Source organism: Aethalodelphis obliquidens, unplaced genomic scaffold (genome assembly GCF_003676395.1).
Source record: "Aethalodelphis obliquidens isolate GAN/ISIS:26980383/991018 unplaced genomic scaffold, ASM367639v1 scaffold2, whole genome shotgun sequence".
Lineage (NCBI taxonomy): Eukaryota > Metazoa > Chordata > Mammalia > Artiodactyla > Delphinidae > Aethalodelphis > Aethalodelphis obliquidens.
The window spans coordinates 54,446,996-54,474,870 of NW_020837946.1; the positions used below are offsets into that span (position 1 = coordinate 54,446,996).

The following is a 27,875-nucleotide window of genomic DNA, read 5'->3' on the forward strand; positions in this document are numbered from 1 at the left end:
ACTCAGTCTGAAAAACACTAGCTTTAAAGCAGTTAAAAGCTGCTTTAAACTTTTCAACTTCTATGAATTGATATATACAGACTAATATTTTAAAATATATATATAAGTATAAATGAAGGAAAAGTAAAGTCTGTACCTGCAGTTGTATTTTTGTATCTTTGCTGACACTTTTTGTTCTCCATCGTCTTGTGACCCGCTTGTCTTTCTTTGAAATATCTACACAGTTAGCCTACATTACACAAATAGTTAAAAGCAACAAAGCATTATTAAGTTAACACAGATGATACAGGTATAGACAAAGAGAGCACAGCAAGTTAGTACAGAATCATTGTTAGACACCTAAAGCAAACCAGCCAGGAGATAAAGGTATATCTGATGCACAGTGGGCATTAAAAGCAGAGATAAAAACTTAAACATAAAACATATTTTTCTGCTACACCAAATGAAAACTGGATTAGCGTTTTTGCTACACGAAAAGACAGTAATAATTCTGAGAGCATCTAAGTTATGTCTTCATAACTATCATTTCTAATGCAACACAAAAATGAAAGAATGATTCAGATATTTACTTCTTCCAGTTAGTTTGTATTTAAATGTAAAACATTTCAAAACATATATCTTAACACAATGACACCAAGATTCAAAAGTATTAAGAATAACTCCAGAATATAAACCAATCCTTACTGTAGTTATTTCCCTTTAAATGTTACCTTGTATATTCATAGAACAATCCAGTAAAAATTCTGAGTGAATATCTTAAGGTCCTTTGACCAACAGCAGTAAAATGTTTACCTGCATGTCAGTAAAGTTAGGCGCTGACTGAGTTCTCTGAAGTATTTCCAAATTCTGCAGGAGTTTGCTAAGTTCCACAAGGTTTGACTGGCAGTGTGCAAGGTCTAATACAAATCAGAAATTAAAATATGTTACAACTGGGCAGGGAGTGCTGGTGATGATAATAAAAGGCACTCTATCCAAATTATGGCAAATATGATGAGGCAGATCTATGTTTATAGAATGATGATACTGGCAAATGAAAGAAAACAGAACTGGTCTCTGGTTTAGAACCATACAACCGCTGATTATTTATTGGATGACCTCAAAACCCACTCTTACAAATGAACAGTTATTAGTGTAGAAAGCCATTAAAATCCCAGTGAAATTGGGTGTGCTCATTTTCCTGCTGAGGTGGGCTTCGTCACATCAGAAGCACACTCAAGGGAACTTTAGCAGTTGTACAGTTCTGTTGTTAGGAATGTGTCTACCTGCTCTGAAGGTCTTCATATAGAACTCAGAATCTCTGCACACTCTACAGAGAGCAGGGCAGCAGCAATACATCGGGGGCCAGGTCCCACCCAGGTCCCATCTCTCAGCAGCATCTGCCCTAGGGTGGAGCCCTAGGTGAGCTGTTCAAGTGCTGCTGTGGTTCTTCCAGGGAACTCTTGGCCATCAGTGGCCTTTAAATTCCTCAAGAAAGGAAATCACCCAACGCAGGTGACGGAAAAGAGTACTGAGGGGGCTAGGACCCTTCCACCACCCCCTCCCCATTTCAGGGGAGGCAGCACCATTGTACTCCTCCCACGCGCCCCACGAAGAAAATAAAGTGAGTGACTTGGAAGGGTAGGAAATACCGAAGATAAACGGGAAGGAATGAGGGAGAAAATTAGTACAAAGAAAGAAGGCAGGGGTTAGAAGGAAGAGGAGAAAGGAGTTGGCTAGAAGAGATCTATTTTTTTTTTTTTTTTTTTTTTTGGTACACAGGCCTCTAACTGTTGTGGCCTCTCCCATTGCGGAGCACAGGCTCTGGACACGCAGGCTCAGCGGCCATAGCTCACGGGCCCAGCCGCACCGCGGCATGTGGGATCTTCCCGGAACAGGGCACGAACCTGTGTCCCCTGCATCAGCAAGCGGACTCTCAACCACTGTGCCACCAGGGAAGCCCAAGGGACCTACATTTTAACTTGCCTTTTAAAGAACAAAACGACATCACAAGCACCATGCTGGTACGGACATTATCTAACACTACCTATCCATTAAAGCTTCTATCCAGTAAATATTACATTAATTCTCCTAAATAACTGTGATTATTCTACACAAATGGTGTACGTAAGTAGCGTAGAGATATAGAAATGAGGCTTAAAATCCTTTCTAACAGAATGGAAAGAGAACTTGGTGAATGAATTCGATTCAAGGCAAAAGGATCCAAAACTAAGGGTCGGGAGACACTGATTTACTTTACACTTCTCAGCTGCAGTTTTCTTACCTGTCAAGTGGTGACGGTACTATTTACTCTCTTACCTTCCTAATGAAAGTAGCAACTGAGATGGGAGGTGAGAAAATTCTATGAAAACCAGAAATGGTCTTTATGGAGCATTAACTGCACTATGTTTAATCATTCTTCTAGGGCCTTAACTTGGAACAAGCACACCATTCCTTGACACTTCTATCATGGAAGAAATGAAACCCCTGGCAGAATTTTGCTCCTTGCTTAAGTGTCTGGTTGTATGTAAGGATTATAAGGACTTGCCCAAGACAATAAAAATACCTTTAAAAAGAAATCTCTAGAATTACATTAAATTAGATCTAATTTTAGAATCTGGGAAAAAGGAAATATTATGCCAAGAAAGGACTGTTGAGACAGTTTATAACAGTAAAAAATTTAAAACTTAAATATCTAGCAGTTTACTTACTTTCTCATCTTCCCTACCTTGTTCTAAAAAGAACTCTACTCAATATTCTGTAATAACCTACATGAGAAAAGAATCTGAAAAAAGAATAGATATATGTATATGTATAACTGAATCATTTTACTGTACGCCTGAAACTGACACAGCATTGTAAATCAACTATATTCCAAAATAAAATTTAAAATTAAATAAAATAAAAAGAAACATCCAATTGCAGAATAGTTAAATAAATTAAGGTATATCCAAAGTTATCCATTTACTATTTCATTTAGGAATCACTGACTTGGAAGACACTACGCACCCAGCACAGTTCTAAGCACAGGGAATATAGCAATAAAATAAGATTCATGGAATTTACATTCTGGTTTAAAGAAAATGTACACAATAAATAATCTGTATGTTGAACTATTACATACCATTTTAGTGATGGCATATACTGGTACATAAGGATGGCATATAAAATACTAATTTATGGGGCTTCCCTGGTGGTGCAGTGGTTGAGAATCTGCCTGCCGATGCAGGGGACCCGGGTTCGTGCCCCAGTTTGGGAGGATCCCACATGCCGCGGAGCGGCTGGGCCTGTGAGCCATGGCCCCTGAGCCTGCGCGACCGGAGCCTGTGCTCTGCAGCGGGAGAGGCCACAGCGGTGAGAAGCCCGCGTACCGCAAAAAAAAAAAAACAAAACAGAAAAACTAATTTAATATTTTGTTTCTATGGGAAAAAATGCTCTCCAAGCACCAAGAAATTCCCTTACATACTTGAGATCTGGACTGACGGAAGTCCAGACCTATGAATAGCTAACCTCTTTAAGTACTGGAACTATAAATGTGCTATGTTATGGGTTCAAGAAGATGTTACTTGATGAACCAACCTCAATATTGTGATGCTATGAAATGATCAAAATAGACCACCCCCCCAAAAAAAAGTGCTGTGGTAGTTCAGGAAAGGGACAGTTACTGTGGTTTGAGGTCGTCAGAGTAGACTTATAAGAGACAGTAAAACCTTTTGTGGGTCTGGAGGATTGATAAAAAGGCTTCAGCAAAACAGGAAGGTGGAGGAGGGCAGAGAGGGCACTGCAGGTTGGGAAGACAGCCTGTGCAAAGGCATGGAGGCAGGAACATGCAAGCACGTTTAGGAAATAGCAAATAAGTTTAATTAGGCCTATGGAAGGCAAGGTTGAAAGAGTAGGCAGGGCCAGAAAGCTGAAAGCTGGATGTTAAACCCTGGGCTAAGTAGTTTGGACTAAAGCCCAAGAGCTCACGGAGAACCACCTGAAGAGATTTTTGCAAAAAGTTATTTTATGAAATAGTGGTCTTGAGGGACTATTATATGTAGTGAACAAAGAATGGCTTTGGGATTAGTCAAATGTGGGTTGGCTGGAGTCCCAGCCTCTCTGTCGGGGCAGCTGTGTAATCTTGGGCAGGCTCCTTAACCTCCGTGCATTTCACTTTCCTCATCTGTGAAGCGGGGACAGTAGCAATACCTACGTCTCATAGCTGAGGGCAACGGGATAACGGCTGCTAAGTGCCGGCACTGGATGCAAACATGTCCAAACACAGTAATTTCCCAGGAGCCTCTGAGAGCGACGGAGCCACAGAGCAAGAGACTGAGGGTGCGGGTACCAGTCAGAGACTGGGCAAAGAGTGAGCCTGAGTTAGGACAGCAGAAATGGAATTCCAGAGGAAGGGTAGATGAGGGGGAGGGGAGATGGGGGAAGTTTGCAAAGAAATAACAGAACTCAGTTTCAGCTGGATGAACAGGGTAGGTGAGTCAGAGATGACAGAGGTTTCAGGAGTGGTTATGAGAGCAGCACTGACAAAAACAGGGGAGCCCAGGAACTGGGACCATTTCCACAGAGGAGACAGAGAATTTGGTTTTAGACAGGCTGAGGAGAAGGCGTGACCGAGTGTACAGGCAGAGAGAGTCCACAGCAAGGGAGGGGGTGGGAATGTAGCACGGGCTGGATACAGAGGTCTGAAATTTAAAGAGAGTTTTCAGCCCTTTTGAGAGAAATATGGTGCAATGATTAAGAGCACATGCTCTGGAGTCAGACTGCCTGAGTTTGAATCCCAGCTCCACCATTACTAGCTGTGTGAACTGGGTCCAAGTGAGTTAACTTCTCTGTACCTAAGTTTTCTCATCTAGTGGAGTAAAGTGGAGTTGAGAGGATTAAATGAGCTGACGCACTTAAAACACCTAGAACAGGGCCTGTGGCACCCCATACCTATCGCTGCCGCCACTACCACTACCATCATCAAAACAGAGACTGCAAGGCTCCCCTGGTGGCGCAGTGGTTGGGAGCCCACCTGCCAATGCAGGGGACGCGGGTTCGTGCCCCAGTCCGGGAAGATCCCACGTGCTGCGGAGTGGCTGGGCCCGTGAGCCATGGCCACTGAGCCTGCGCGTCCGGAGCCGGTGCTCTGCAACAAGAGAGGCCACAACAGTGAGAGGCCCACGTACAGCAAAAAAAAACCCCAAAAAAACAAAAACAAAAAAAGCCCAGAGACTGCAGTTGAAACTAGAAGCATGCCTGTCATCTCCAAAGCACAGAGCACAGTCGTTAGGATCAAGTTGGCCTGGGTTAGCCCTTCAGCTCTGTCAAGTACTTGCTGTGTAACTTGGACAAGTTACTTCATCTCTCTGAGCTGTAGTTTCTCTACCTATAAAAATATGGTTCAAAATTCCTGCTTGGTACTATTGTGAAAATCTATAAAATACCACATATGTAAAGTGCTTAGTTCAGTGCCTGGCCCATAGGAGCACTCAACAAGCTATAGTTACTATTATTGAAGCTAAAAGCAGAATACTTTATCTTGATCATCCCTGCAACCAAGGTTGGTCAGAGGAGAATCCCAATGAAACAGAGAAGAAGCAGCTGGAAAAAAAGGAAAACTTCACGGGGCCTAAAAGAGGAGGCTCATTAAAGAAGGTCTTGCAGGGCGGGCCAGAGGATGAGGCTTGAGAACAAAGCAGAAAGCAGATGGTGTCCTGCTGCCAAGAATGCTTCTTCTATAGAGCAAAAAGGGCAAAGTCAAATTATGGGAGAGAAGCTGAAGTCTATGGGTAGGAATGACTGAAGTGGGAAAGGCTGAGGTTGTTCTCAAGACAGGAGATCATTACTACACTAAATTCTGAAAGAGAACAGAATGGCAGGATGAGGACACAGGTAGAGAGATCAGGATGGGGGGAAGCAGGGTCACCCCCGAGACTGGAGAGAGGGCACAGGGATGGGCCACAGAGTATCTGAAGCATACAGGGAGACAAAGACATCCCCCCACCAGCCAGGGGCTTCTTGGCATCAAGGTCAATGTCAATTTATTTTGGTCACATGAATGGACTTTGTCCCAGTAGACAGTCTCAATCTTTTCAGCAATGTCGGTGGCCAGGTTAAACTCCAAAAGCGTGTGCAAAGTGGCAGAAATTAGAGGAGAGGCTGACTGTCTAGAACCGCTGCAGAGGCAAGCCTGCAGTGTCTAGGACAGTGAGGTCAGCTTCTTCCCCAACCTGAAGTTCATAAAGGCAAAGTAATGTCTGTGTGTTTTGTGAATATACTCAAGTAAAACCCTTTTAATGGAATGTTAGCTGGACACACTTTATGAATATAACATCCCCCTTAAAGCCATATTTTCACATAAAGATTAAGTTTGGAATGTGGAGAGGGCTAATAAAAATGCTGCAGACTTTGAGTTCACACATGTGTAAAGCAAAAAAAAAAAAAAAAAAAAAAGAATTGGTTGGGGCATGAACACAGGTTGCCAAATCTCAATTTTTCTAAGTGAGGACATAAAATAACGTAACATCTCCTTTCACCATAACTTCATAAAAGAAAAAAATTTAATATCAAAAAACTTAGGCCCAACATCATCTCAAGATAATGAAATCAATTTAGATATATTAAATACTTGTTATGTTGTTTTTGTGTTGTTTTGTTTTGTTCATTTTTGAAGGTCAAATGAAAGCTGTCTCACAGACTGGAAATGGTCTGTGGATCCAGTTTGGACCAACGTGCTAAGGCTCATTTCAAGGAAGGAGAAAGTTTCTGCAGATTAAGAGGCTGAGAGATGGTACAGTGAAGAATCATGTATTAGCTCGGAGTATTTAATAACTGATCCATAGTGGAACACCACTACCAGGTAACTGTGGATCTAAGATCAGTATAATTTTGCTGTTTATTGTTGGTTGTTGGGAAACATACACTGTTCCGTGGGCCAGATGGAGCAGCAGAGAAGGCAGCTGTGTAAGTGACCTAGTAGACTGTCAGCAGCGAGGCTGGAGGGTGCTCCCAAGGCAGCACTCAGCTGGGTGATCGCCCCCAGGGTCCGGGGTGTGGGAGGCTAATGAAGCCAGAGGGAACTGCTAACGCAATGAAGTGAGAGGGTTGAAGTGGGTGGGAGTATGGGTAAGGGAAAAACCAGATTCAGGAGCTGTGAGGGCGCAGGAGAACGGACAGGTAAGAAGCCCGAGACATGGCAAAGAGGAGATCTGGGATATAAAAATAAGAAAAAAAAAAAAGCTGGAGGCATTAAGGGGGGTTGGGGGGTGAAAGGTACAGCACCCACAATTTGCCCCTTTTGCGTCTGTTTCTTTGGCTCATCCTGAGAGCCCACAATGCGCAAGAACTAACCTTCTGCACACCTGTCCATTTCTTCCGAGTCTTGTAGCCAGGCTGCCACTTTGCTCTGCCCGGTCGTGCAGGTTGCAGGGAGGCTGCTACCGCAGGGTAAAGGGGACTGCCATGGAAAGCTGTTTGGCTGCGCCTACGATGAATAAAAAAACGCGTATGGTTAGGCAGAAATAGTACATTTAGGTTACTAAAAAGAACACAAGTATACTCAAAGCGACATTAGAAAAAAGAGGAACAAAAGGCACGCTCAAAATATGGAAGAAGCCTCTTGGCTAAATGTGGTATGAGCTCAGTACAGTCAAAATTTCTAAGCAATAACGACACGACACTTGTTAAGCTGCCATCTCCACCAAAAAACAAAGGGGACAACGTTCAAGTATGTTATATCTCATACTCGCAAGGACACGCCAACTCAAATTATCAATAGTTTTGCATTACTCAGTAAGTTACAGCTGATACAGTGTCCTTGTTGCAGTACTCAACTCATGAGCGAAGGCCTTTCCTTTCCAAAAGCTCTCTGTACCCTTATGATCAACTCATGGTCTCATCAGCTACCTGTGATTCTTAAATACATTACCCACCAGCAAGCAACCTTGTCATGCTGTGAATGCGTATTGAAAACTGTAACATCTAAAATGGCAGTCTTGCCAAGTTATTAGTATCTATAGCTGATAGACTTTCCATTAAAGGGATTTTATGTGAAATAAAAGTTGTATGAAGTATGTAGATACTAAAGGGAGTACAGTAAACGCTGTGAAAAAAGCAGAAACTTATTTCCCCCAAAGCTGAAACAACTTTAAAACTCCATATTTGACTTTAATATTCAGTTACAACTGACTGTGTCTCTTCTAAATCATTATGAAGAGAAGGATGCACATACTTAGCAAACCCAGACTTATTTATTACCCTCACAGGGCCACAAACCAATTAACATTTGAGAGTCTCATAATTTGATGCTTAGAATTCAAGCAAAGTGATAAAAAGCTCTTTTCACTCTTTACTGCATTTTGATAAATGTAACAGAAATCTTTCACTGAGTTAGATCTCAGAGGTATGTCATTTGTAGCTAGAGCAACAGATCTATGAAAACCAGAGTTGAAGAGCTTTCTTATTCCAAGGCAAACAGGGGGGAGGATCTGGTTTCAGTTCTCCATTCTCGGATGTCACCCAAGTTATTTAACAAATAACACAAGGGATGAAAATAATATGTCTTTTATCAACACTCTGTGCCGAAGACACAGGCAGAAGCTGGAAGAACCAAAGGATCAAACACTTATATTTTTTAAATATCCATCGGGGATACATTTCTTGTTTAATTTGGACTAACTCTGGGATTCCTTCTATTCTGTGATGAGAACACAGGAGGCCCAGAGAAACTTGGGGACTATCTTGCACATCTTGTGTTGGGTCATTCACTAAGTGCCCTACTTCCTAATAACCCCGACCTGCTGGTTCATTTCCTTTGATTTCAGAAGCAGTTAGTACTAGGGTTAACCCAATACCCTGTTCCTAGGAGAGAGATATTCCATAATGAAATAAGGTTTGAGAGCCTTGTGAAATACAATTTACGGGATTTAACAAAAATTAGGTAAGTAATTTCCATCAAAATAGCAAAAACTAAATACAGCTGTGTTTCATTTAATCTGATTTGATGAGTCTTGCAGTTGCTCCATGAGGTTTTTCAATGCTTTGCAGAGGAAACTTGGATATGTTATTCCATATATCCCTATGTAGGAAAACAGAGAAAAGCAGAATCTTCGCTGAAACACATTTGAACTCCACTCCTTGTGGCAGCTAGTTATTCACAGATGTCTCTATTCTCAATCTCAGGTGCCAAGTGAGAAACCGGAAGACCCCTGGGCGGTGCAATGTGGCTATGGTTCAGAAAACTTAATTATTGAGGCAAAGGCAGAAATAGCTGTCTCCCTGTCTATTGTCTTAACCTTGGTTTTTAACAGGCAACACCTCTAGCTTTTCAGCAACACAGAAAAAGAACTCTTAATACGGCCGAAAGAATAGCTTCAGCCTCCCTTAATCTGGTACCTAGTATAATGAAAAAGGCACTGATTTTGGAAACAAAGATGAAGATTCTGACCTTGGCTTAGCTGTTTAATGTCTATTTAACTTCTGGAAAAATTCTTTACTGTCTCTGAGCTTTGGGTATATTTAAGACTAGAGATGAATGAATGTCCAATGCTTAAACACAGTGCCTAGTCATTCAAATATATTATATTCAAATATATTATATTACTGTCACAATCTCTAGCCCACTTGCATTAACCTCATGGGGAAATTCACTGGTCTCTCTCACGGTCATGTATATATTACAGCTCAAGGCAAAAAAACAAGCTTCACTTTAAAAGCTTTGTGGTCTTCCTATTACCACCCAGGAAGACATCAATTTCTAGGTGCTGATTAACCAAATGTTCACTCTACTTCTTAATATTCCCACAAAGCCACATATAATTTAGATGTACTCCATTCATAGAAAGGAAAACTTAATTCTCTTGGTCCACATTTCCACCTAATCTATACTTGTAATTAACTTTGATGGTAAATATCACTATTGTCTTCTGAGGGTTAGTTTACAAAGCACACCTTCTCTTTCTGGTTTGTAAAATGAGACACAGTTAACATGTCTGCATAATTTTCCAAGCAATTTCTGGGCTGACTTTCATATAACAATGTCATACCTTTCCATCCCCAACAGAAACATTAGCAGCTGGTGAGGATTCAGCTGTGGAGGTTGAAGGAAATATGTGAAAACTAGCATCTCGTGGTGATCTCACAATTTCATTCTGCCGATACAATCGATGATGGCGCAGTTTGGAGACCCATGCATCAAACCAGTCCTGGGATTTCACCTAAAACAATAAACAAGAGGAGTAGGTAATGGTGAAACCAATCTCCTGTTTACCACTGATATAGGCAAGTGATTTCCCCAGATATTGGCAGAGAAACTGTTGAAAGGCAATTTTACCTTCAAATGATAGATGTGTTCTTCTGTGTCAAGGTCTATTCTCCGAGCTTTCTTTTTAATTGACATGACAGAGAGTCCGACATCAATGCTTCCGTGGACCTTCCCTTTTTGAATCTGAAATCAAAAGACTGGTAAAAAGGCTGGAAGGACATGTGATTTGACATGCTTTTGTACGGAAGTGAGCTTAATGTAATCTTTAACTTATCTATAGGAGATGGAACATCACGCCACCTCTACAAAGAGGAAATGGCTAAGGTTCTGAAGTTAAGGTCCTGAATCTGAGGACAGCTGAAGTTGCAGTGACTTCATACCAATTTCAATAAGTAAGACTATTCATCTCATTCCTGTTTTTGGCATAACTTCATAATTCTAGATTGCACAGTTTATATCCTAAAAAAGATACCTTTACTGGTTCCTAAAATAACTATGGTCAATCTCTGACCTACAACCCAGAAGACCCCCAAGTAATCAGCTAGAAGACTGCTGCTGGGGCAAAACTGGGCAGCTAGTACAGAGTGCACGGAGCAGCCAGCTCTTCCTTCTGGCTGCCCTCATCTGGTCAAGGACACACAGCTGATTCAATGAAGGAGCTGGGGACAGAACTGAAATCTGAGCCCTCTGTTACTTACCCTATATACAATGATAAGAAGGAGAGCATTTCCCAGTTTTGCATGCAAACAATGACTTTTTATATTAAAGAAAAATAATTTCGAATAATTTTAGAGTTGGGATGGCCAAGATAAAAGAATGTATGAAACAGAAATGAAGTTCATAAGATAGGTCTTAAAAAGACTTCAGTAAGAACAAATGTTGCTTTAAACCTCAAAAAAAGCACATATAGCATAGTTTATTGCGAGATGCAGGAAAAAAGCCTACTTGGGTTTTCTCTCTAAGACAGAAAGGGTGATTTTTTATTAGTTGGTGACTTTTAGGTTTAAGCTTCTGTTTTTAACAACATACATCACAATAGTTAAGTCAAATCTTCATGCACCAGTTTGAGATTTTATGCTAGCTTGAGCATAAGCGTAAAACACACCTTCCACGCAACATTTGTTAAATCTTACAGGCACAGCAATGCACAGAGCTGGTAACTATGGCACAACACTTGTACACTGTGGTGGTTACTCACTTCAAGCAGAATTCTAAACCAATCTTTGTGTCTACTTACATCAAGTGGTGCCTTTGAATACTTTAACATTCCATTATCCAGGACAAAAAAACGCTGCAAGAACCAAACAATCCCCAGTTATTGTCAGTATTTTGAATTATATAAAACATTCACAAGTGTGGGTCTAACATTCCTTGGTATTTTGTAGTCAGTATGTTTCATCATTTTCATGTATTTGAATTCAGTGCACCTGGCCACGGTCAGTCACATGAAATGGTAAGGAAATCTTAGCTCGAGTTCCATACTATTTACCTAGTAGGGTCCTTTTATACATAATCCAATGGGGATGAAATCTCTCACCACAGTTTTTCTTTTCTTCTCTGTTTTTCTTTCTTTCTTTTCTTTCTTGGCTGTACCGCACAGCTTGTGGAATCTGTTTCCTGACCAGGGATTGAACCCAGGCCACGGCAGTGAAAGCCCTGAATCCTAACCACTAGACCACCAGGGAACTCCCCCATCACCACGGTTTTTCTTAATGGGGGTGTCAGGGGTTGGGGGGGAAGGGAGGAATCCAGTGGACTGGAGCTATGAATAATGAATTATCTGCAAAGTTTAAAAAGTAGCCTTATCAATATGCTTGCATCTCCACTTAGCAAAATACTTGCAGTTCACTCTTAGTAAAAGAGATTAAAAATTATTTCTGAACTATATTAAGGGGAAAATATATATATTTGGGGCAGTTTTTGTCTCTTTCAAGACACTCATGGTCCAGTCCAAATGAATCTAGCCATTTTTGCTCCACAAACCTCAGGAACTCTCTGCTGTTGACTTCCTTTCCATGGACAATTGACTAGAGAAAAAACAGCATTCAAGGACCCAATCAAACAGTGGGTCCAGTGTCCTCCTCTAGTCTCTACAGATGCAGGGAGTCTTTCTGTGGCTGGTAAATTACTCTGCCGGGAAGTTTTTATGTGACTCAGGAACTCTTAGCTGCTGAGGTGACAGGCAGTCAGGCCTGGAGACACCCTACACAGAACTCACAGAAGGTCACTGTAACCCCTTTGTTATAGGTTCTGGGGTTGCGGGGGGCGGGGGGAGAAGTAAGCACTGGAAGAAGGAATCTCTATAGCTGAAAAACACTTGACTGCCTATGACTTGGGCAATCAAATGGGCTGATGCTTGAATAAATATCTGATGGTATTAGAGACCAAGAGAAAAGGCAATGCAAGGGAGAACCTCCTATTGCTTATGTAGCAAAATGTCTAAGGGAAGGTCCAGAAAGAGTTGCTGTTGAACCACAGCCAGTTTTGCTGAAACATGGACTGAGAGTGTTTAATTAAAGTTAGCCATTTATATAAAATGTGTTTCTTTGACCCCTTTCTTCTGTTTGTCCATTCCTATCTATCAAAGAATTCTAGCAGGGATAACCTATAGGATGGTCACAGGGAAAGAGATTAGCAAGGCCACTGATTTGAGGAATTGCAAAGTGGTAAGGTCAGGATGAAAGGCAAAGGTGATTCCAGGAAGGAGTGTGGCCAGTTGGCCAAAATCCAAGAAAGAACAAGGGTGGGGAGAGATTCCTGGCACTGGTATAACATTATGGGTGCAGGGGCGACTGCCAAGGTTTCTGACAAGTGAGAGGGAAGAAGACTCTTTGACCGGTTTTTATTCCACCCTCAGAGATAGGGGATTGGGGCAACATTTCCCAACTGTTAATTTTTAAATCCTTCTCTTAAATTGCAAAAAATATATTTCCTCAAGGATGTTATAATCCATAACTTCCCCTTTTGGGTCAGTGGGCAGCCACCAGCCTGCCATTTGTGCCCACAAATCTATCTGCCTTGAGATGAAATCCATCAGCAGATGTGGCAGGTAATGAACCTGTTTTTTCAGTGATTTCAGACAAGATACTGGTGGTCTACCAAAAGGCTTATATTGAAAATAGAGGACAACTTTCTTCTCCTAAGCATCCAGAATTCCTGCTACTCACGTAACTGCAACAATACAGTGTAAAATATTTTCTCCATAATTAAAACTGGAAGATGGAAAAAGAATGTGGAGTTGGGTAGAGAGGAATAAACCATATACGTTAAAGGGCAGTAAACAAACTTCCAAGATCAGTGACATTCCATCTTTAGTTTGCACTGGTAACAATAATTCTAGGAATCTACCCCAAGGACTTAAATGGAAATTCATGTATAAGAATGTTCATCACAACTTCATACAATAAAAAATTAGACATATGCTACATATTCAGCAATAGGGAACTGGTTCAATAATGGAATTAGTATAAATCCATCCAATGGAAGCCATGCCTGCATTTTATAAAATCTCATATTTAGAAGAGTATTTAATAAGAACATATTTATACTAATTTAAGTTAAAAAAAAGCAGAGTAAACAAAAATATGTCCAAACTGGATTTTAAATATCGTGTAAAATATTTTTTCCCTGCATACAGACATTACAGATCTCAGACTTAAATAGGTATGATAGGTTGCAGCCTGTACAGTTAAAACAAGGCCTTGAAGACTAGCTTTACACATACAACTGTACTCTTGGTTTCCCACCTAATGACACCAAATAAGAGCCTCTATTTATGAAGATGATCTGAAGATAATATGATGAAAATGTTACCTTGTGCCAGCCCTTTAAAGGCCATTTTCTCTTCTTTAGCATAAAGCCTTCATGTTTGTCTGGTCTCTGGACATTGGTTTGGCCTATTTTCAGCCCTTCTATAATCTCCCAGCTGTCAGCTTCCTGAGAGAAAAGAAGAAAAACAAATCACATGTTTCTCAGTGTTTGATGACACACTTAAAGCAGATTCTTAAGTAGAAATTGCTTTTAAAGCAATACTCAACGCACCAGAAGTCTGAACAACATTCTGGAGCAAATTCTAGCCTCAGACCCAGCTATGCACTTATAATTGAAGTGAGAACGAGTTTCCGGGTACCCCTGGAGGTATGAGGGTCCATCAGAGATGAGCTGGATGGAGGCGGAGTCTGGGGTAGAATGGACTTTTGATTGCCTGCATTCACAAGGTTTAAAATGCATTTTTCCAGACAGTTCATCTCTGGGCACAGAGGCACTTTAAAGTTTTAAAATAAGATCATTTCGGTGAAACATGTTCAATGCGTGTGTGGGCCTGGTTTTCTGTAGAAATGAAAAGGCTGCAGCAGCTTAAGTGGCTCATGACTTCTCATGCTGAAGAGCAGCGCTGTGGGCATCTGTTTCCTCTCAGTGAGGCTGCGTGCATTTCAGAGTGAGCATAAAATGCCCCGCTTGCCAAACACCCACCAAGCAGTCCGTGCTTGGAAGACATACATCGTGAGATACACATACCCTTAGGAGCCCATGAAAGAGCCAGAAATCTGGGATTCTAGAGTCCATATCACCCTCCTCTGTTAAAAACAGACTAAATCATGGTTTCCTCTTCCATGAGACGTGTTTTGTTCGTCTATGGTGTTAAAAAAAAGTTTTAAAAATGAATTGTCAACATTTTAAACATCAGAGGATTGCAGGCTTTAAAAATCCAAATTTCTAGTGTTTTGTGAAAGCCTAAGATCTGGCAACGCTGGGCCTGCCCTGAAGGACGGCTGCCCGTCTTCAGTTTACCACAGTCCCCCTTGGGTCTGCTTCCATGTTAGATACCAGCCCCTTAGCGACATCCTGGGTTTTAAAATCCCTGGACCAGGTGATTTCTAAGGGCTCACGCAGCTCTAACGTAACCGCTGATCTGGCAAACACTCCTATTCTAGATCTCAGGCTTGGGGCACAATCCAGCAAAGTAGAGGCAGAAACAACGAGGTCACATCCCATGCACGACCGCTGCAATCCTGCCCACAGTGCAAGGAAGCAAACTCCCTCAGCATAACCTGCTCGGCTGCCTCAGCTCTGGAAAGACGGATGCAGCTCTACGGATCAGGGCAGGCCCCTCTGTAGAACGCCCCAACCCAAACTGACTCAGGAAGCTGCCTTCTGACATGTTCTATCAGAAATCATCTTTAGACCACAGCACAAAGACTTCAACGGGAATGGCAGTGGGTTCCATTTCAGGGCCGCTGGACTTGCTGGCCCAATGTCTGGGTGGTGGCTGCCCAGAACCTGCTGCAGGACTGTGACGCTCTGACAGGACCCAGGGGTGAAGGGGCCGTAATCGGTTACCGATGTCGGCCACAGGAGCAGGGGGGGAGAGGGCTGTGTATTTGCCATCCACGCCTCTTTCCCCTGTCTTCTCCTTTCATCTCAGAAGCTGCTTGCCCTATGGCCGAGTCAAATCTAAGCCCAAATATGTGTAAATAGAGGGGGATTTTCACCAAAAATTGTTTCCAGGAGATGTGGCTGAACATTGCTTCATGCAAAACATCATGAAGCCTAGGAGATACTCCTGGCTTCTGAAGAGCCCTCTAAAGCCAGCGTCGTGCTTCTACCCCATCTAAGCCCAACCCTACAACCACCACTGCCCTGAGAACTAATGTGAGATCAGTGCTATTTCTCCATCTGCTTGGTCATCCCTGAGGGGTGCCTAGTGAAGGAACTACAGCCCTTACAGAAACGCACCTACCAGTGTTCATTTGGCAACATTAAGAACCCTTTGAAGGAGCTGTAAATTTCCCCTTAACATAAGAAAACAACCCCCAAACTGATTTTCTACTTGAATACTGTCAGAAACTGTGATTGGTGTGAACTGTTAATTAGATACAGTAATTTTAAAATGTACATTTCTCTATGGAATGTGTATCTCTCTAAATAAATCCACTTCTTACCTAAATATATATATATATATATATATATATTTCTGATGAGACAGTTTAAGGCTCTAAACCATGTTTTTTTGGACAATAAAAGGGATTATCATCAGGAGTACAAAGCAGAGCGTTTTGGAATTTTCAGTTTTTAATAATGAATTGCAATTGAATTCAGGTGAGCATTGCTTATAAATAATGTTAGAATAATAGAAGAAAATAGTAGGTTCTCATAAAAAGTCCAGTATCTTTGGCTTTCTACTCTCATCAGCAAAGTAGATAAAAATGATGGATTTTTATTCATAAAAGTGATGGATTTCTATAGATTTCTTTTAGAAAGCCTTGGTATAATCAAGAAATTAAAAGAATAACTCTCCATACATGTGTACATATATTCATTAGTGCTCTCTCTGTTCTTAGAGAGATATCAGCTGTATTTAATGATATTTCTATTTTTAGTAGCCCCATCCATAGATACCATCTCCAGAAGAATAGCATTTTTATTTTTGGCTAGATCTTATCTTATCTGAAGGCTAGTGTTCATCTTTGATTTATTGTGTGTGTGTATGTGTATTTATTGTGTGTGTGTACTAATGAAAATGGAAACATTTAATAATAAGCACAAATGCTTTTTGAATTTTTTTCTAATTAAAATCAGAAGGTAGTAGTAGCTTGTCCCTGTGGAGCTATGACTACTGATCTCTATCACAGCAGTTTTTTTCTTCTTTGGGAATTTAACCACAGAGGGAAAAAAAATGGGGGGGGTATAGATAAGTAAGATAGGAAAAGCAAGAAGTTAAAATGTATTTTTTAAACATAAATGCAGCAGCTCTGATGCAGAATTACTAAACCCAGCAAAAGAAATTAGGAAGAATCCTAACATAGTTCTTAGAGTTAAGCAAACTGTCAAACAGACAAAAAGGCAAAAGATAAAGCCAGAACAAACAACTCTCTCTACTTCAATTATAAATACTGGGGACTTCCCTGGTGGCGCAATGCTTAAGAATCCACCTCCCAATGCAGGAGACATGGGTTCGAGCCCTGGTCCAGGAAGATCCCACATGCTGCAGAGCAACTAAGCCCATGCGCCACAACTACTGAGCCCGCGTGCCACAACTACTGAAGCCCGCACCTAGAGCCTGTGCTCTGCAACAATAGAAGCCACTGCAATAAGCCTGTGCACCGCAATGAGGAGGAGCCCCTGCTCGCTGCAACTAGAGGAAGCCCGCGCACAGCAACAAAGACCCAATGCAGCCAAAAATAATAAATAAATAAATAAATACTGATGATAATGTTACAGATAAGGTGTGTAAGAAATGAAATATCCCATCCCAGGACTTAGTACAATCCATCTCTATACTTAGTAGACCAGGTCTATCTTGAGAAAGCTAAAATTACTTTCTGAATATTGAATAATTTTTTCATAATTTCAATTGATATTAATTTTCTGCTTAAAAGCCACCAACTTTCATAGGTTTACTTAGAAACAGAGTCAAAAGCCCTAATGTGATCACATCAGTACTTGAATCAGATTATACAAACATTTTTGTTCTTACAGAGGCTTTAAAAAGACCTTTGATGTAATAACAATACCTAAAAACAGAAAGTAACCTAATTATAGCCCCAGTCTGCTCATTTGAAAAAGCCAGAGACACTTCCTTTCTCAAGGGTATATTCTCTGTGCATGTGTGAGTGGGCAGGGGATATATGGAATGCTTTAGGAGGTGAAAGCACCAAACAAAGAAACTGGAAAAATCCTGAGACAGGAGTATGTGTACTTCAAACAATGTTCTTCCACCACCAACCAGTGCCCAGGAAGCCCATCTTCTCTCAAAGGGGCTGAGAGATGGTGAGATGCTATGGTGTCTGGATTGGATGGGATTCTCTGATTTCATCAGGTCCCAAGAGATGTGTTATCTATTAACAGAAAAACACAAGAGTATTAGTTGTACAGCAAGGTCCAAGCGGGCAGCTGCACGGAGGAGTAATGGGAAGTGGATACTGTTGGTGCCCTACCCAGATCCCTGTTATCAGGCCAGTGGACCCATGTCCCAGCTGCTGTGAGCACTGTGAACTGCTAAGGCTAACAGCTTCCTTCTTCTACCAGGAATTGCTGTTTGGCCAAGCTGGGGCCTTCACCTGGGAAATTATGCTGTAGCATGACCCTCCCCCACGGCTCTCAAGGACTGAAGGACACAGGGTACAAACATCTGAGGGAATGAAAAGTCCTTCTTGCCTCAGGGTGAGTCCAACTCTGTGAGGTAAACTTATGCTCCAGAGCTCACCATGGGATCAGGCTGAGGGTGGACTCCAGCTGGAACCCCCTATTGCTTAGCATCGACACCTGTCCTAACCTCTTCGCTCACCCATTTCCTCCTAAGGGTTCTTCCTCCATAAATCACAGGCACCTTAAGCTCAGTCTCAGGTTGTCCTAGGGAATCTGACATAAAGGAAGAATGTGAAATAAAGTAATGAGTGTGGTAGGTACAGAGACGGGCTACATAAGACAGCCTGGGGCTGAGGGAGTCAATGACCAGCACTTGAGAAAGGGTTTCTGTGGGCCTAATTTAAAAGAAGTTGGAGTTTATTTCAGTGAAGAAAGGGGAAGGGAGCAGGACAGCATTCCTGCAGGCCTGGTGGAAGAAACAGATGCCCAACAGTGGAAGAGAGAGAGGCATGGCCGGAGGGAACTGCATGCAGGTGGCTGCAGCTGGAGTATGAAGTGGAATGCCCAAGAAGCTGGAGATGTAGCTGGTGGGCCAGGAGTGGCCAGAGCAAGTCATGTGTATGTGTCGCTCCCTACTTGTTGTTTTAATACCAGCACCTCTCCTTTCCATTTCTGTGTCTCATTCTACAAGTCTTCCTTTCTCTGTTTCCACTGCTCTAAATGTCACATACTTCACAGCTATCTGGCTCTGGACAACTTACTTATACATACCCCAGGTCTCAGTTTCCTTATCAACAAAATGAGAATGGTATCGGTACTCACTTCATCGAGTTGGGGACTGACTGAGAGGATGTATGTACTAATCCAGTGCCTGGCTCAAAGTGGGTGCTCAGTCAATGTTAGCTGCCTTCTCCATCACCCCTAAATCAATATTTATTCTCTCTGTCCTTTAGCTGTGTATAAGAGAGGACTGAGGTTTCAAAGAGATTAGTCGTCACATTTACCAAGTAGACATTCTCTGTTTGCCATTCAAATAGAAATAAGATCATTTTTCATTTCTAAGTTTTTTAAAAATAGTTTAATAACTCCCCCTTTTTTAGTTTAGCAGTCTACTCCTGTCTGATGGAATAAACTTTATAGTTTGTAATGCCTTCAAAGTGTAAAGAGGTACAAATGTCTGTATTCTACAATATAGTAGTGTGGTAGAGCGTTCTTTTCCTAAAGGATTCTGTTTAATATAGGAAAAGCAATGTGGATGGATCACTTATACATACTTAGAAGTTAATCTTTCCGGGAGATTAAAGTGCTGTTTTTATATTTGGATTCAAAATCCCCATGCGTTCTATTTTCTGAGTTTCTCAGTAGGAGAGCCAACCCACCGAAAATCTCAGGGAATCGAGCAAGGGGTGGGGGTGAGTAGGATGGTGTCTCCTTGACTTTTCTTTGTGATTTTTGCATTTTAGACAGAAATGAGTTTAGATATTCTCCTAGTCCGAGGAAGAGAAAGTTGAAGGGGAGGGGACACTGGCTTCCATGAAACAGAAAAGGTCTTCATTAGTAGTCCGCAGGGTTCTCCTCAGAGCTCACTGCTAGGAAGGCCAGATGTGAGAAGGGGACTGGAACTCTGAATGTACAACAGCCCCTCTGGCTAGGGACTGTTTTACTCTGCAGGTGGGGTAGAGCTTAAACAAGTCTGAGTTTGAATTCCTGCTCTGCTACTTAGCAGCTTTTTTGACTTTGGGCAAGTTACTAACTCTCGGTTTCCATACTTGTAAAATGTAATAAAAACCTACACTGCATGGAACTGCTCATAAGGATTATAGTAAATGGGATCATGTATCTAAGCACTTAGTATAGCACCTGGTGTGCAGTGCATGGGCAACAATTGTACCTGTTGTTGTGTTGTTACTGCTGGACCCAGTGATTTTTTTCTATAACCTCGATATAGAAATATTAGCTCATCTTACCAACAGGGAATGACAAAGAGTTTCTCTTGCCCTTTTCCCTTAAAATAAAGAGAATTCTGGACGTTTCTATGTAACCCTGCACATCCCAGCAAATACACTTTCATCTCTTTCCTCCTTACGCAGGGCAAAGAAACCCTACATACTGGAGATGGAAAGAAGTGAAAGAGCAGCTCTACAATGGGTGTCACAGCTACCTTAGGGGAGTCAGGTGTAAGAGGTATTGTTCAACTGGCCACAGGCCAGGCATCCTACCATGTGAGAAAGCAACACATTCTGTCACTGACCTTGGAGAGGGGGACCGGTTCCAGCAGTTGCCGACTTACAGAAGGTTCAGTGCTAGAGGAAGAAGTCCTCTCCAGTATGTGGATACTCTGAAAATACATGGAAATACAGCCTAGGGTTAGAGGACCCATTTCTCATGTTGATGGACATGGGGATGAGATCACACAGATCACAGTAAGAACAGTGAGCTATATTAAAAACCGCAAGTTCCTGAGGGGACCAAAGGTAGCAACAACTGTAAGAAAAATGTGAGGATAAGGATTTTGTTTTCTCCCCTTATGGACTTGCTGGTGAATTTCTGCTGCAACGCTGGTTTCAGTCTTAGAGAAAGAGTCAGAGAACACATACATTAAAAAAAAAACAACATGGATTATGTCTCAACATTTTTATAACTAAGAGAATGGTGGCATACCTACTACTTCGACAATTAGCCTTACACAGAAATATTTGCTCATCTCTCCAATGGCAGGAGACAAAGAGAAAGGTCGACATCAAAAAGCCCAGAGCCTTAATACCATTCAGTCTCTAGAGTTTCTTATAATCCTTATAGGATAATTATATATTATAATTATTATAATTATAATAATATGACAATTCTTAAATGCACAGAGAAGAAAACAATACATCACATATAATAAGCAGTAGATGTCTTTCAAAGACTATAAAGAGCATTCACAGATCAGTGAGATGACATTCCAACAGGAAAAGAGGCAAAGCACATGAACAGGCAACTTGTGCAGAACATTTGAAAAGATGTTCAACTTCAACCACAAAGATTTTCAAAGAAGTGAAAACCAAAATAATAATGATTTTTTAAAAACCCATTACATTCAAGAATAGATCAGCGTTGGGGGAAAGGGACTATAAACTGGGTACAGTCTTTCTAAAGAGGAATTTTGCAATTGTATTGAAAAGTCTTTGGGAAAAAAAGTACCTGCCGCAATGACCCAGCAATCCCACAGCTAAGTCTTTACCCTAAGGAAATGATCAGACTGGTATGGAAAGATATAGGAACAGACGTGCTTACTAAAGCATTATTTTATTATAGTAAAAAAAAAATCTAGGGCTTCCCTGGTGGCGCAGTGGTTAAGAATCTGTCTGCCAAGGCAGGGGACAAGGGTTCCAGCCCTGGTCCAGAAGATCCCACAGGCCACGGAGCAACTAAGCCCGTGCGCCACAACTACTGAGCCTGCACTCTAGAGCCTGTGAGCCACAACTAGTGAGCCTGCGTGCCACAACTACTGAAGCCCGTGCGCCTAGAGCCCATGCTCTGCAACAAGAGAAGTCACCGCAGTGAGAAGCCCACGCACCGCAACGAAGAGTAGCCCCCGCTCGCCGCAACTAGAGAAAGCCCGCATGCAGCAACGAAGACCCAACGCAGCCAAAAATAAATAAATAAAAATTTTTTAAAAATCTAATACATATGAGAATAGTACAGACTTATAAGGATATAACATGCAGTGAATCAAAGTGACAACATGAATTTCTGTTTATTGGTATGGAAAAAATAGCCATGATGTTCTGTCAACTAAAAAATCAGGCTATAAGGAGTATGTAGAATATGATGATGTTAAACATATAATCAAAATATATTTCAAAATGTTAACAGTAGCTGTATAGAGGTGGTGGGATTATAGATGATTTTTAATTTTTTCTTAATTTTTTTTCTAATTTTTTAGTGCAAAAAATATACATTACTTTATATTTGGAAAAAATTAAGCACTTTATATGAAGGGATAAATCTGAAAGACGTTAAAGGAATAATTCAATGGAGTTAATATTTAGATATAGGCTGAAAATGTAACATTTTTCCTCTAGTTATAACATTTCATTGTTTCAATAGACAAAGTTGGATTTTATTACTTATTAAGGTCTCTTTTTAGTATCTCACTGGAAAACTATCAGATTAATGTTTGCTTTTTTCATAAAGAAAATTACACTTTGACCTGAGCCAAATTATTCTAATTTCTTTAGGTTTTCAAGCTTTTGGTTATTTCTGTTACCTTGAAAACAAGAAGTCTGATCATAAATTTTTAAAATCCTACCTGAATGCTTTTTTAAGTCATTTATTAGAAAGAGGATAACTGAAGTGAAAGATTTAGGAATTGCTCCTATTTCTCCAACTTGTGAGGAAGCAGAAGAAATAAGAACAGATATTTTGGGGCCAAATACAAAGTTGGGCAGGGAAAGCGAGAATTCCTAATCTGACAGCTGAAGTGTCCAAGGACGATTTAAGCATTAAATGGGACTCTGCTCTTTCCATTCCCAGGTTCACTTGAATTAACAGGGAAAAATGATACAAGGGACTGAGCATCGACATACTCAGCGCCAGCGCCTTTTGTGGGAGAGTCAGAAGCAAAGGCATACTACAGAGAGAAAAACAGGGAGTGTGTGTTCAGATCTTTAACAGACAACGGGACCCCTATCATTTGAATGTTGGTGCATTTAATGTTGTCTCAGAGGTCTCTGAGACTGTCCTCAATTCTTTTCTTTTTAAAAATATTTATTTTATGTATTTATTTAGCTCTGTTGGGTCCTAGTTGAGGCACACGGGAACTTTGTTGCGGCATGTGGGATCCTTCATTGTGGCTCTGGGCTCAGCAGTTGTGGCGCACAGGCTTAGCTGCCCCGTGGCATGTGGGATCTTAGTTCCCTGACCAGGGACTGAACCCTAGTCCCCTGCACTGGAAGGTGGATTCTTAACCACTGGACCACCAGGGAAGTCCCCTGTCCTCAACTCTTTTCATTCTTTTTTCTTTATTCTGCTCTGCGGCAGTTATTTCCACCATTCTATCTTCCAGCTCACTTATCCGTTCTTCTGCCTCAGTTATTCTGCTACTGATTCCTTCTAGTGTATTTTTAATTTCAGTTATTGTGTTGTTCATCACTGTTTGTTCTTTAGTTCTTCTAGGTTCTTGTTAAATGTTTCTTGTATTTTCTCCATTCTGAGATTTTGGATCATCTTTACTATTATTACTCTGAATGATGTGGTACATATATACAATGGAATATTACTCAGCCATAAAAAGGAACAAAATTGGGTCATTTGTAGAAATGGGGATGGACCTCGAGACTGTCATACAGAGTGAAGTAAGTCAGAAAGAGAAAAACAAATATCATATATTAACACATCTATGTGGAATCTAAAAAAATTGGTATAGATGATCTTATTTACAAAGCAGAAACAGAGACACAGACACAGAGAACAAACGTATGGATACCAAGGGGGAAAGGAGGGGGTGGGATGAATTGGGAGATTGGGATTGACATATATACACTATCGATACTATGTATAAAATAGATAACTAATAAGAATCTACTGTATAGCACAGGGAACTCTACTCAGTGCTCTGTGGTGACCTAAATGGGAAGGAAATCCAAAAAAGACGGGATATATGTATACGTATAGCTGATTCACTTTGCTGTACAGTAGAACCTAACACAACATTGTAAAGCAATTATACTCCAATAAAAAAAAAAAAGACAATGGGAACAAATGACCTGGGACTTGCATTATTTACTTGTTCATGTTAATATTCTGTATGGGATCCTATTTAAAACATAGCAGCTGAATATGAAATTTAGATTTATTCTGAGATCATATAATTAGGAACTAAAATGAGAATTGTTGTTGAAGCAAAAATTGTATTACTTTCTAGGATGTAATCATCTCCCCTCACACCCCTTCACTTTCTTTTTTGTGTTTAAAAATGACAAAAGTAATATATGCTCATTATAAAAAATTCAAGTACAGCATAGAAATATATAAAAGAAGTCAAAGTTCCCACCCCACTGTTACTCTCCCCACCCCTCTAGCTTCTGCAGCAGTGCTTCTCAAAAGGTTGTCCATGAACCCTGGAGGTCCCCAGGGCCCTTTCAGGGCATGTGCAAGGTGAAAATTGTTTTTATAACAATACCAAGATGTTATCTGCCTTTTTTACTCTCATTCTCTCACTAATGTATAGTGGAGTTTTTCAGAGGGTACATAACATAAGGATCCTTCTCTATCTTCACACTTGCAGATGGCTAGGCAATAAAATACACATAACATTGCCTCCGGCTTCCCCCTCCCCCCAACAAATAAACATGGTAAGAAATGCAAAACTTGGAAAGAAACTTGACCTTAGCAACTATGCAGGCAAGAAATAAAGGATTAACTCAGGAACTTAGCCAGGTGAAAGAAAGTAAATCGCCTAATTTACAAATCAAGCCACAGAAACAGAAATCAATTTAGGGTATTTAAAGTGTGATAAAAAATGAGTTTTGTCTCTATATAGAGACCTGGGGATACTTAAAATGTTGCTGGGATTTTGTGGGTCAGAAGGGTTAGTGACCAAACAAACCAGGACAGCATCTGTAAAATACCTACTGCAGTACCTGTCACAAGAAACACAACATTAGTCTTTTCTCCACCCGATTTTACAAAAGTTCATATTAGGGAAGAAAAGTAAGAGGTTCATTCATTTCAAACATTTATAATATAGTACACACGTAAACTGAATGAACAATCCAAACCCCAAATTTTGTTGATTTTCCAAGGAACAGAGAATTATAAAAATGTTTCCTAAGATACAGTAAGTACATGAATATTTTTATTACCACAAATATATATATATATTACTGAAAAAGTAAAGCATGATTTATAAAACTACCAGCTGATACCTATTATTATAAATGTAACTAGCTTCAAAAAATAAGCTATTTCATTTAATTTTCATAATGATAAGAAGCCAAAAGCTCTTACACAAACTTGTGCAGTATATTGTATATTTGTATATTATTCGAACGTATCATCTATCCAATAATAAAAAATTAATCCACTACCTTAAGAATTGGCTTCAAACTCATGGTTTTTAAATAAGAGCCAAAAGTATATCCCTGAAGTTTTGTAATTACATACACAACCACTCATTATTTTTAATGAAATATACAAGTACTTGAATGCTACTTTTTAAAATTGCAGATATGAAGAAGACAGTTTCCAAATCTGTCATACTCAGTCTTGGATTCTAGTTCAACTGGATGCTCCATGAAAGTAAGAACCAGCCCATCTTCACCTTGGTATCCCACTCCCTTTACCCCTAGCACAAGGCCCTGCATACCATAGCCAGTCAATTTCTAGAATTTTTCAGTGCTCTCTGATTAATTTGTAGAGAACAGTCCCTCAGCAATCATTAACACAAGATCAGGTATAAAACTGCCTTCTAGCTTCATCTTGGAAATATCAAAATCACAGCTCCAATAGAATAGAACTTTTGAAAACATTTTAAAATAAGGACTTTTAAAATAGGAACATCTGGTGAATTAATCACAGAGCTCTTGTTTATTAGATTTGAAGCTGTGACTGGTCAATGGAGAACACAAAAAAATATAATGTGGCAACATCTTCAGTTACAAATTAAATCTTCATAACGTTTCCTTTAATATCAAAATTTGTGCTGTACTTCTTTGGACTTTTGTTCACAAGCTGGCTATTTTCATATTCTTTCATGGTGACTTGGAAACACATGCCACGTACCTTCAAGGTGTTATACATATTATATAAGCAGGTTAACTAAAGGGTTACATAAACCTGTTAATTATTCTTTTAAAATCAAGTTTTCTTTCAAATACTAAAGTTACAACTTAATTTCCAGGTCAGTGTTTTTTCTTTAAGACTTTTTTTTTTCCCTTGAGCAGTTTTAACTCCACAACAAAACTAAGAGAAGGTACAGAGATGTTCCATATACCCTTTGCCCCCACGCATGCATAGCTCTCCGCCATTATCAACACCTCCGACCAGAGTGGTACCATTTGTGACAACTGATGAACTTAGGTTCATTCCAGATCAGTTTTTTAAGGACCTAAGAACACACAGAGAAGGTGGAAGTACTCACCCATCCTTTGTTCCCCCTGCTCAGAGAGAACTGATGCACACTTAGCTTAAAACCAGGAGTCTAGCACACATACTTCACTGCAGCTCTTTAATTTGGTAAAAGTTTGTTCCCCAGGTAGCATCCACTGATCTCAATACCTCCTCGGCAGCAAGCGGAAATCTGCCAACATGACTAAAGTCTGGTTTACCTGGTGTCAAAGATGTGGGTAAACAGACAATGAGGCATTTAACAATAGCTGAACGGTTTAGTTGCGACTCCCGCAGAGAGAAATGTGACTCTCAAAATGAAAGTCCACAGAACTGCTGAATGAGTCTCTTGGTTTGTCCAGCCTGTCGTTTACTTTAATTTCATTTTAAAGATGTAAGAGAACTGCTGGAAATATTTTAGGTTGTGGCTACCAACCTCTGTACAGTCTCACTTTTTGTACAAATTTAAGACGTAATAAGGAGAACTGGACCATTATTCTCTGAATGTTAACTCCATTGAAATTGTTCGTCTCATTATTTTATCTAAGCTATTTTTCTATTCATGAATTACATAAAATGTTTTCAAAGAAAAATATCCAAAATGATTTATAAACTTCTACAGTATTTTCTTATTCAAGCTTCTGGCTGTTAGGCTTGTCTCTCTTCTAGTTCTACCTAATTCTGACATAGCAACACTATTTCAGTGATACTAGTAACCTTTATAGTGTTGATGATGATGACAGTGGTGAGAGTTAATATTTAGTGCTTCCTATATCCCTGTCTCTATGCTTTCCATGGATTATTTCATTCTGTCTTCATAAAAAGCCTTTAACTAATTACTATTAAATTTATTTTATGGCTGACTGAACAGAGAGAGGCACAGTAAGGTTAATGACACAGAGTCAATAAGTATTGGAGTTGGAATGGAAATCAAGATTCTCCTCTGGACTCCAAGCTTTTAAATACTGCCCTCTACTAAAGTTAAAGCTAATGTTAGACGACAAAAAAATCACAGCAATTTCAAGTAGTGTTTAACCTCAAGACTAACTGAACACATCTACCACAACCTTTCATGGAAACAGAGGGGCAGAAATGAGTAAAACAAACAAACAAAAAAGGCTACAGCACTCTTAAATATGGTACAACCTTGAGGTTTGTTTCCAAGTTTCAAAAACTAAGAGCAAGCCAGCTAGCTTTTACTTCAGGAATGCAGTGTCTGACGCAGAGAAAACAACATGAGTTTTGCAGTCACACAGACAAGCATACCAACCCCCATGCTGCTATTTACCATGTGCCTTGGGCAGATCATGAACCTTTCTCAGCCTCCATGTTTTCCATCTGTAAAATGGGGATGTTAATGTCTAGCTTGGAAAACATTGCAAGTCACTGAGTTGGCACCCAGTGTATGGACAGTGCTGCCTACATGCTGGCACACAGCAGGCATTCCATAAATGGTAGCTAAGAGCTCAGTTATAAA

General features: G+C 40.4%; 1 protein-coding gene across 11 annotated transcripts in view; it reads right to left on the reverse strand.

Moving 5' to 3' along the window:
- The window catches only part of OSBPL6 (oxysterol binding protein like 6), a 212,550-nt gene that overhangs the window by 50,035 nt on the left and 134,640 nt on the right, over positions 1 to 27,875 (reverse strand). For 7 of the 11 annotated variants that reach the window (XR_003437181.1, XM_027127151.1, XM_027127181.1 and 4 more), the window contains 8 exons: positions 20,559 to 20,645; positions 14,033 to 14,155; positions 11,457 to 11,510; positions 10,289 to 10,402; positions 10,002 to 10,172; positions 7,309 to 7,441; positions 793 to 896; positions 137 to 229 (listed from right to left, as the gene is read on the reverse strand). Coding sequence is in view for 10 of the 11 variants with exons in the window: in XM_027127151.1 (XP_026982952.1) it covers positions 137 to 229; positions 793 to 896; positions 7,309 to 7,441; positions 10,002 to 10,172; positions 10,289 to 10,402; positions 11,457 to 11,510; positions 14,033 to 14,155; positions 20,559 to 20,645 (879 nt within the window). In the remaining variant the exon portion in view is untranslated. The remainder of the gene's footprint in view (positions 1 to 136; positions 230 to 792; positions 897 to 7,308; positions 7,442 to 10,001; positions 10,173 to 10,288; positions 10,403 to 11,456; positions 11,511 to 14,032; positions 14,156 to 20,558; positions 20,646 to 27,875) is intronic. The other 4 variants (XM_027127191.1, XM_027127171.1, XM_027127145.1 and 1 more) reach the window with 2 other exon arrangements.